We start from the raw sequence: 11,117 nt of genomic DNA, 5'->3' as shown, positions 1-11,117 counted from the left end.
CCTTCCTTCCTTCCTTCCTTCCTTCCTTCCTTCCTTCCTTCCTTCCTTCCTTCCTTCCTTTTCCTTTCTTCTTTTTTTATTTCTTCTTAAAATACAACCTATTGATTAACATACCACAACACTTTTACAGTGACAAAATATAACATGTAAACTTCAAATTGAAAATACAAAAAATAAAACTTTTTTTGTGGGCAATGTGTTAAATAAAAACAACTGCTGTAATTTGTTTATTTGGTTCCTACCCATTTCAAAGAGCATTTCAGGTAGTTTCTCAAATAAAAAAGAAGCTAGTATAATTCAATAAAAATTTGTGTTTTTTGTTTGTTTGTTTTGTCTTTTTTTTTTAAAGGAATCTATTTCCAACTCATCTGTATTCAGAATATGAATATAAATTTGTACACAAGTAATTCTAAATGTCATTGGCTTTCCACTTTTAATGCTGTTATTTTTCCAAAAAATCCATCCACAGATCAATGACCCTTTCATACGATCTGAAAATGCCAAAGAATAACACTTCAGGGACAATACTGTTTTCATTTGAGTTACAATAGTCATTTTTAAAACAGAAAGTAAGCATGACATCCTAAAATTACTAAGGATGCCATCCAGACTATTTATATATGATGACACGGAAATAGAATTAGATAATTAATAATTATTCACACACTAATTTCAAACTAAAGACATGGTAAAAGGAATGAATCTCACAGATTAATGAACTACTTATTTGGCAGCATATATTGTTATGTATTTTTTGCATGTTTCATCATTTTTCTGTTACTTTTTATTAATTACTGCTACTCTGAATTGATGATCTCCAATGTACACATCAGTATGTATCAAGACTGATGAATGCATCCTGGATGTTCAAGTCACGTGGAGGGTCTGCCCATATGCAAGACTCTTGCTGTAACCCTGTATGTTTTCCTGCAGCAAATTTGCAGACACACTTTACAAAACAAGTGGAGCTGACAGAAAATTCCAGGAGTCTCTCTCCTTTACCTCATCACCATTAGAAAGACTTTCTTATGGTGACCTGCAAATATGCACTTTTGCCTGGGTACTGCTTGCTGCTCTGTGTTTTCTTTCAGTCCTTCCCCCTTTTTCCTCCCCCAAAGGAAAGTCTGATAGCAGATTATCTAATTTATCTAACTTTTATAGTGCGCTTTTCTCTATAGTCTATGTGTAGAGAGTGGTGTCAATTTCTGAATTCAATTATTTTGGTACTGGAAAAAAAAAAAAAAAGTCATTTTCTAAATTTCTAGCATGGATTCTTTATTGCTTTTAGAAATATGTCTGACTGTCAGGCAATAAAAAAGAATACTGCAGGGATTCTTAGCTTTTGACATTTTTAATTGCTTATGCTTTGGTTATTACACAATAGATAGTTTCATCATATAAATATAATGTATCTTTGTAAAATCCTTTAAAATATTATTTCAAACCAATGAATGCCATTTTCTATTTGCCTTTAATTTCCTCTAAATAGTAAGTTCATCAGAGTGTAACAATTAATTAACTTAATTAAGCTAACTTAATTATGTTCTTTCATAGGTCAATATGTAGAGCTACTCAGATTAATAGCAGAGCTTGTAAAGTTAATCTTCTTGTATAATGCAAATGATGCCAAGTCATGTATTAAATACCTTCCTGAGTAACAGATGATACAGGACTAAATGTACTTTAAAGAAGGGCAGAGACTGTGAAAAGGTTAAATAAAGAAAAGTATCTTGGATTTGTGGAAATTTTAAACAGACCTAATTCATTTTTTAAGTTAATAATCTTCTTCCAAGAGGAGGCCTCATTCCATAAAGACATTTACAGCTTAAGTATACACACATAAAAAATTGACTTCAAAAGCAGAACTGCGTGACAACATTTTCCAGCCATCTTGCAACCTTTATGTTTCTTTATTAAGAAGATTACATAAAACAGTCATGTGAAAAGATTAGACGGAAAATGTGAATTCTTAACTTCAGAGCATTTGCATGCCTACTGTATTCCCAGTTTATTTTACAGAGGAATCACTTCAGTAGCCAAAGGTATTATGTTCTCATATCTGCTTATTATTAATTCACTTTTAACACAGTTAGATGCTAAGGCTTTTTTAAGCATGTGGCTTAGCAATTTTGCTATGAAATATTAGTGGGAACTACAGTAATCATAATAATTTTACTTACATAACTTTACATCATAATTACTTGTATAAGCAAAAAAAGAAAAAGAAAAAAAAAAAAAAACTTCTGAGTGCCAAATGATCTGAACAGATGACTGATCTCTTCTATTAAACAACCAAGTCTGATGGTTGGAACCCATAGTCTGACATCAGGACCATAGGTCAAATAGCCAAATTTCAGCCAACTAATCAAATTTCAGTCTTCTCTGGAATTAATCTGATTTAGGTCCAGAAAATATTCTAAATGCATAGGAATTCCAGGTCTGTAATCCATTGCAACTCTTTGTTGTGACACAAAGAAAACAAAGAAGATGGGGGCACTAAGTATTCTGTAAGGTGATTTGAACACGGGTGTAAAGGAAAAGGAAGGCTCTGAAAGTGCAAAAACTACTCAGAACTTTAAAAAACCAGAATAAAGTACTAAGAAATACACTAGCAGGACCAATACCATGTATGCTAGGGGATAGATACACAGATTATATGTGTTCTTCTCTTTGTTAAACTATGCCATGTAGTATTTATGATGTTGCACAAAATGACATTGCACATCCTGACCTCAGGATGATGAAAAGGTCCAGAGCATAAATCAGCTTGTGTTCCAAAATCACAGGCCTACAACTTCTCATATAAAGGAGAATAATCTATGATATAGAATAACTAATATATTAGCATGTATGATTTTTCTTCAGAAAGCATCTTCTAGGTCCATACAGCATGGAAGTTTCCAATTACTTTTCTGGGCACTTTAAAAGTTAAACAAAAAATTTAGTGTTCAAGAGTAAATCTGTAGTCCAACCCATTCTGTGTGTGTAACTTTTTTTTTTTTTTTTTAATTTACAGTGTGTCAAAAACAATATATTTATAGCAACAATAGTCTGACAATTCTTTTGTCAAATAAGTTCAAGTTATCAGCTACTCAGAACTGAGGGAAATTATTGTTATACCTTTGAAGTTTAGAAAAGAACTCTTTTTTTTCATAAGCACAAGCATAACAGATTTGTATTTACACAGGTAGATAATATACAAATATATTTCTCATCTTCCTGCTTCTTGCCAATGTTTGTTCTAAAAGATGATTATTTCCTCAAAGGAAAAATAAAAGATGGAAATCCAGTTATTTAACAGTCTTCTAGTAACAGCAGATAGAAAAAATATCATATGAGTATTATTGAAATCTTTACCATGGAATTACCTTTTATTCAGTTGTTTCAGAACATATCACATCTTACTTTGCTTAAAAAGAAAACACCTCAGTATAGTTAAAAAAAAAAAAAAAAAAAAAAACCATAAAGATGGATTGTATGCTTTGCTGAATAAGTTTATATAAGTTTATGGTTTGGGGTTATTAAAAAATAATCTGTTTTAGTACTAACTTGACGAATCAATAGGACTTGTTGGATAAATGTTTTATCCAGAGATCAAGGAAAGAAGATAATTAAAAAAAAAAAAAAAAAGATACAAATTGTGCTCATAAAAATTAAGAAATGCTCCTTTTGCGTATGGTTCTCCCAGACTTTCTGAGAATAATGTAATGATTTAACATTGAACTCGTAAACTGCTTGAACTATCCTTACAACTAATGTCAGACGTCTTATGTGTGGGACATATCTTTTCCTAAAGAACAAAACACAGATGTTCACTAGTAATGGGAAAAAAAAGTCTGTGCACTCTCAAGATATAGGGCAAGCACTGAAAGCTTAATAATAAATAGTACCTATCTGTTAGATACTTAATAATAGATAGTACTATAAGATAGTACCTGTCTTAATCCTTCTTTAGTTCAGACACCCAAAATTTTGCACAACTTTTGTAGCTTTAGTACAGCACTTAGAAAGCAACACAGATACATGGCCTATTCATGTTCATACGATACAGTGATGTCATTCATATTTTACCCTAAAGTGTTCCATATGATTTTGGGGGGAAGGGGAGAGGGTGGAGTAAAGAAGGTTGGCTGGTTGTTTTATTCTTATTTATGTATTTATTTTCTAACAGAAATAAATCTCAGAGAGAGAATCACACCGCATTTTATCTGTATGCTAGTATGTACCATACTGCTCTCGTAACATAGCCATTCCAAAAGACTAGCTGTTAGCCTCTAGGCTTACACTATTAAAACATGATTAATTGATTTGCCAGTGGATCAGCAAAGGAAATTAATACACATAACGCATGCATTTCTATTTTACCTCTAATTAAAGATGAGGATATGCCTTTTATGAGACTCAGGTTTAAGGGAGCTGTCAAAACTACTCTCTTCTTAGTTAGATAACCAACTCGCGACTCTCACTACCAGTAGATTAAAGTGCTGCTTATGAGAAGTGGTATCAAAATACTAGAGTAATACCCATCACTCTTACTCTTTAGCCACTATAAAACTATCAATTAAAAAAAAAAAAAAAAAAAAAGTAAAACATAAAATTACTTTAACAACAAACCTTCACTTTTTTCAGTGTGATTGCATATTCATCTAAAAAATTATATATTTACTAAATATACTGCAACTGCTAGATTAACAATGCAAGTGACCCCACCAAATGGTGTAAGGGTCATGAAATGTAATTTCTTAGCCTTTTAATTTTATCGAACAATTACATTGTTATTCAAGCAAGTGCATTTGTGTATTTTAAAAGCTCTGAATCTTAAGTAATCAACATGTCCAGAGATTTTTCTTTCATTAGTTAATGGTAAAGAATGTGTGGTATCAGAGATAAAATTCAATATATTGACTCAGGGCCTACTAACAATAGTGAGGTACTGAATACTGAAATGGTTGTGGAGACAAAATTCCTATGTAATTTAAAAATAGTAAATTTAAAAACTGTGTAATTTAGTATAACATTTTATGAAAAGCAGAGTTATTCTACAGTCCCCTAAGAAACTGGAAAGAAGGTCTAATTAAGTGACACTGAAATTCAGATGTCACACATCTGTACCCTTTCAAATGCATTTAATTTTTTTTTCAATTTCACTGTTGCATACTAGTTATTAAAAATGACAATAAAAACATACAACATTGACTCATCAATCACACAGGTATCTTCCTTACTCTAGTAGGATAGTAATTCAAATCATTCAAGTATTCAAATCTATAAAAATTAAATTCTGATTATGGGGGATTGCACAGGTTTTGAAAACACAAGGTAAGGTATCTTTCTAACATTAAATATGGTTTGGTTATTTTATAAGCCAAAGTGTTACCACATCTGAAGGACACTAATGAATACACACACTTTCCTGAATCCTTCAAAGGTAGAAAACTTTCACAGGTGTAAAACGTAAACACCCAACATGCTAATTATTATGCAGTGACTTTTGTCATATGCCACATAGCTGGACACTGTCCCTGTCCCCCCCAGTTACATCTGATTTCAGAGCATGAGTAGAGGCTGGGAAGAAGGGGAGCAGTAACAGGAGCAGAAGCCATCCTGCCCTCCCGCTGAGTAACAGCAGCCGTGGAGAAACAGAGCTCAAAATTCAACCATTGCCTTGACTAGCAGAGACAACTGGACAAGCAAAGCAAAGCCTCATCTGAGTGACCACAAGGCATCACACAAAGTTAAAACTAATGACACAAGAAACTGTGTGTAAGAGTCAGACTGGGATACCTAAGGAGAAGAAATTGTAAGCAAGAAAATGACATGGATTATACAAACTAACATAGCAATTTACGGGATTTTCCTGATTTCCTGCTACTATAAATTGTTCTCACATTTGCAAGTCTGAGGCACTTTGTTTGAACGTCACTTTCCATACCCTTCTTTCAAAATTCCCATCCCCTACACCTTCCTGAAATCCTTAGTCTGATAGCTATTTTACTTTTAAACTTCTTTCCTCCTTCCCTTTTCCATGGCTGCACTTGAACATTTCCTTAACTGCCTTCTCACCAGTACTGATGGGTCAAATTCAGATGAGAAAGAAGTTATCACACTAATAATGCATCAGCTAATAGGTATAGTTAATTCTGAATATTAAGTAATTAAGCAAATACTGAAAGAACACGAGAGTGTTGTACCAAGAGACTTCAAATAAAAGGAGAATTCAAAAAAGCATTTGTTGAGTAAAGCTCCACAAACACTTTTATTGTTGTTAGAAGCAGGTTTTTAAAGTGTAATTCACAAGCGTTTGTTTACCATTTTGACTTACCCCCATGTAAGTTAGGCAGGCTGTTTCCTGGTGGGTTCTGAATTTGGAAATTCAACGTACTGGTGCTCCCCTCTCAAGGTTCCCTGCAAATCCAACCACAGAACTCTTTCTAACTCACCTCTGTTTTGATATAAACTGCAGTAACTTTTTTTTTTTTTTTTGAGAAAGTCTCATTCTGTTATAAAACACATAATAAATACTTTATGACTCCACATTCAGCTAAACAGCTTCACCATAAACTGAGATATCTACTAAAATCCAACAGGTGCATTCCCATCTTTCAGTTCTCTGATGTTTCCTCAGGATCCACTCCCCCACAGTTTAGCTGTTTGTATTCCACACAGGCCAAAATTGAGATAAGTTGGAAAAGCTGAAAATTAGGAGCCAGAACCCATGGCCTTCCATGGACTAAGCTCCCTTTGCAACTCAGGAAAATATACAAAGGTATTACTTAAAATTTATATCACTCTATCCTCAGGACTACTTAGATGTAATAACTTGAATATGCGGTGATACTCCAAAATAAGTGAAGTACCTTAAGTGAAGTACCAGAATATGCTCTTAAGAATTCTCCCAGCCTTGTATTGAGAATTTGTCTCTTCTTCAAACAAAGTGACAAGACTCAGAGGAAAGGAGAAATTCATAAAGGAATTTGATAATTATCTAAAGGCTGCACTAGAGAAACACTGAATGGCACTGTAAGAGAGTTGTGTTTCCTATTGCTAATATTTCATTTTCTTCTTTACTGGGAAGAGTATAGTGAAAGAAAATCTGAGAAAAACAACAGTATTTAAATTACCTGGTACTTGGCATGTCTTTAAAAACAATAGTAATAACTGTTTGAGGAAGCCAAGACCAATAATATTAAGGCTACTCCATGTGAAAGACTTCTCTCAGAAAGGGTTGATTTAAAGATAACAGTGGTTCCCTGAAAGGATGATTCTCATAACATGAAGTTGGAATTCTGCAGACAACCTCTTTTCCAGCCATGGTGTGCTCTGACAAGTATGAATCACAAGGACCAAAACAGTCAGTCATTAGCTGTGGTGTAGAACTACCTTACAAGTCAGCACCTTTTCTTATAACAACAGGGAGTATGGCCTTATGCCACACTACATCATTAGCATCTAGTATAATTTTTTTAGAAAAAAGGTCACAATGATAGGCACAATAATATTACCAAGGGCCTTTCATTTGTCCAATCCAGCAGTTAGCTGCATTTAATTTAAGATGACAAAAGCTTTACATCTACTTATATAATTAATTACAGATTCTATTTCTGTTTCTTTAGCCTTGTAAAGCTTAATTTGCTCAAATCTAACAGAGTTCCCCTCACTGTTATGGATGTGTGAAAGATAGGAACAAAAAAAAATATAGTTTCCCAATCACTGATAATAAGAAACATGATTAAAAATGCAGTAGATAGAATATACTTGGCTTACATAATCAAGGTCCTAAAATTTACCTTGGTCAGATGTGTCAATGGGTATGGGAGGATAAGATTGAGCTTTAGCTTTAGAAAGTTGCTAGTGTGAGGAAAGCATGAAAAAAGCGGCAAATGAGTATCCCCGAACAGTTAATCTTGGAATAGAATAGACACAGATGGTCCTACCTCTTCTGGATGTTTCTGTGCCACCGATACCAGCTCTTCAGAGCTACTTCTTGAGGTAGAGGGTACCACATTACCTGGGGCCTCTGAGACCACCTCATTTGACGGCTCGGAGTCCTGAGGGCAACAGAGACAAATAGACCCCTCAGCAGCATGTTGATGTGGTACTCCAGGAAAGAGAGTTCTCAGAGGAGCTGTGCCCTGAGCACAGGAAAACAGAGAATACTTGAAGTCTAAAAACTCATTTTTACACTGGGCAACTTGTTTTACCCCAGAGGCAAAAACATCTGCCATATCTCTTAAAATGATAATAGTTTCTTCATAAGAACATTTTAAGCCTTAGTAAATAGCTATAGAGCATTTCAGAATTGTGACATTCTGAATAAGCATGCTTGTTTTGCCCATACCTACCCCTGCTCCTAAACTGCAAGGCAGGGAATCCTACATTTCATCCCCTTATTGAAGATCGAGATTTCTGCAAAATAGCCTTTACCATGCTAGAACAACCCCACACAAATGTATTTTATAAATTGCTGTAAACTGATATAGCACAGAAAACTGGTAAAGCTAGAGAAGTTAGTAGATGACTGTCAACTTTAACACTACAGTCAAATAAGTAAAATAAAAACACTTAAGTAGTTAACATTGTTCTTTCTAAACTACCTTTACATTGAATTTGCAATGCAATGTGACTAGAATAGATTAGTCAAAATAAAAATCACTTTAATACCTCCACTGCTTCACTGAAGTTATCAAAATTGCATAGATTGAGATATTTTACTATGGAGAAAAAAAATCCATTAATCGGTACTATCTCTACTGTGCTTGTAATGCTCATTACAGAAGATATTTTAGTTGTCATTGCTTAGCAAGCAGAATATGTGCTTTTGATGTATCACTTTCTCTCTACAGTCATTAATTGCAAGGAAATCGAGATTATACTTTCGGAAACTGCAAGCTGCAAAGCTCATTATTAAGTTTTTGACACGACAACTTCTATAATGTAAATTCAAATTTTGTACTAATAATATTCAGCATTTTCATTTTAGCCCAATGTCTATGTTTGGACTATTGGAAGGGACAAAGCTGTGGCCCAACACCCACTACTGAGAATCACAGGGTAGACCAGATGTTGTAAAAGAATACATGGAGGGGGTTGCTGGAGGCTAGGAAGTTGGAAAAAAGTCTTTGGGTCTGGGGGGTATTCACTAGTATCTCTATTTCGTATAACTTTTCAGGTGAATTCCTGTAAAACAAGGTGAATTTCCCGTAAAATAAAAATATAAACAACAACAACAAACACAACAAAAACCTACTAAGCTTAACTATTTCAAATAAAGCTCTTTATGACTTTCTTTTAGCACCACCTCTCTGTGACTTAGATTATTCTGGCCCATCATGTGGCCCATCACCTTAGGTTTAAAGTTCAGTATCAGGATAACTACAAGGAAAAGACTCTCTCTTCTTGTTGGCCCAATTAGCCACAAACTGACTCAAAGTACTGAACCATGCTATTTTGTTTTCTCCTTGAGGACTAGAAAGTTAAAACATTGCCATGAAATTTATCAGCTCAGTATGTTTCCAGAAGCTCTCCTGTGCTGCTTACAAAAACAAAAGTAACAACCACATCTGCTGGAAGAAAATGATGTACTTGTCTAAATTTTTTGGTTCAGTGATTTCCCTCTTTGAATTCTGCCTGTCTTTTTTTGCCTAAGAAAACTTTTATTATGTTGCTATCACCCATTGCCAGATAATGGTGGCAAAGTTTTTTTTTTATGTTTTTTGAAAGTAATAAACAATGAGTTTCAAAAATGGTCAGAGCAGCAGTAATTTGGTAAACATACATTCTTGTTTCATTTATTTTGCTTCAACAAGAGCAGCACATCACAGATGTTCTCTCCCCCCCTCCCACCCCCATCAAGTCCTGAATATCTTCTTCCCAACCAGCTCGTCCATCCTTCTCAATAGTTCTCTTAAAGAACTAATATAGGGCTAATATAACACATCAGTTTTTAAGGACATGGATGGAAACCTGATTTATTTTGTTATTCAAAAATAGATCAAATAAAGCACTTCTGTTCCAGTTACACTGGTTTCACGATCTCTTTTCACACTGCTGTGTCACTTCTTAGGAAAACTGTGCAGAGCCTGAACATTTGTATGAAAAGCAATCTATGTTCTAGACTAGTTCAGAAACACGTGGAGTACAGCTTTTGGAAATAAACATCTTCAGTAAGAGGAATGTGACCCATTCATGTAAGGTACAATGAGAAAAATGTTGCAAGGTGCAAGTGAGAATTTTCATAAAGCTTCTTCTTGATGTCTTCTGAGTGCATGGTCAAATGAACAATGAACTAGTAACCAATTCTTGTAACTTGCACTCAGACAAATAAAATCACCTTAAAAGTTATTAGTATTGTTTACTTCTATAAAGGGAAGGCACATAATCTGTATCACTGACACAAAACAGCTATTTTACTGAAGAAGTGGTAAATGAGAAAAAAAATGTAATTCAAAAAAAAAAAAAATCCCCCTTATTATTTATAACATAATATACTGGGTCAACTTTGCAAAAATATTTGCACTTGTTGATCTGTAAGCCTCAATTGTAGCAGTGAAAGACTTGACTGTTCATGGATGTGCAAACAACACAATAAATAATTTGGTACACAGCCTTTCTGGTGCCTAAGCCCTTCCCATTTCATTAAAATGTTATAATATTTCCACCCTATATAACTTAACTGCATTTTCAAGTCAGGTCAACACATAGCTTTCTAATGAATCACAATATTTAACTATATTAATCAATAAATAATGGGGAAAAATACTATTAAGTGGTACTTCCAGTTTCCTGAAAATATAGACATTCTTTATGGAAACGTAAGTACATCATAAACAAATAAACTCAGACTGTTCGGTAATTATATTTTTCCTGCAAAATTCTGATTTTGAACAAAGCTCCTCAGAACATCATTTTCTTGAACTTATGAAACCTTAAAGAGGAAACATGAAATGTGTAGACATTCTTTTATGCTTATGCAAGAAAGACAACACCGCTTTGAACTATTTCTATTTTCACATGACCTAAATATTCATGCAATTTAAGATACCAGAACAGCATTGGCTTGATTCAAACAGTTCTGGGGAAAAAAAAAAAAAAAAAAAAAAAAAAAAAAAAAAAAAAAA

The 11,117-nt window shown here is 33.8% G+C and overlaps 1 protein-coding gene across 4 annotated transcripts in view; it reads right to left on the bottom strand.

The window, feature by feature from the left end:
- Positions 1-11,117, bottom strand: part of PHF14 (PHD finger protein 14) — a 167,221-nt gene that overhangs the window by 30,524 nt on the left and 125,580 nt on the right. The window contains exons 18-20 of one of the 4 annotated variants that reach the window (XM_035316865.1): positions 7,935-8,048; positions 6,323-6,405; positions 5,960-5,965 (exon numbers count right to left, since the gene is read on the bottom strand). The exons of 1 other annotated variant lie outside the window; for it this stretch is intronic. In XM_035316865.1, the coding sequence (XP_035172756.1) occupies positions 6,334-6,405; positions 7,935-8,048 (186 nt within the window). In that variant the 3' untranslated portion in view covers positions 5,960-5,965; positions 6,323-6,333. Of the gene's footprint in view, positions 1-3,208; positions 3,220-5,959; positions 5,966-6,322; positions 6,406-7,934; positions 8,049-11,117 lie in introns of those variants that run through there. 2 more of the 4 variants (XM_035316868.1, XM_035316867.1) reach the window with 2 other exon arrangements.

Source organism: Oxyura jamaicensis, chromosome 2, assembly GCF_011077185.1.
Source record: "Oxyura jamaicensis isolate SHBP4307 breed ruddy duck chromosome 2, BPBGC_Ojam_1.0, whole genome shotgun sequence".
In the NCBI taxonomy this organism is placed as follows: domain Eukaryota; kingdom Metazoa; phylum Chordata; class Aves; order Anseriformes; family Anatidae; genus Oxyura; species Oxyura jamaicensis.
Note: the sequence above shows the minus strand (reverse complement) of the source record. Positions and strands in the feature narration are given on the sequence as shown.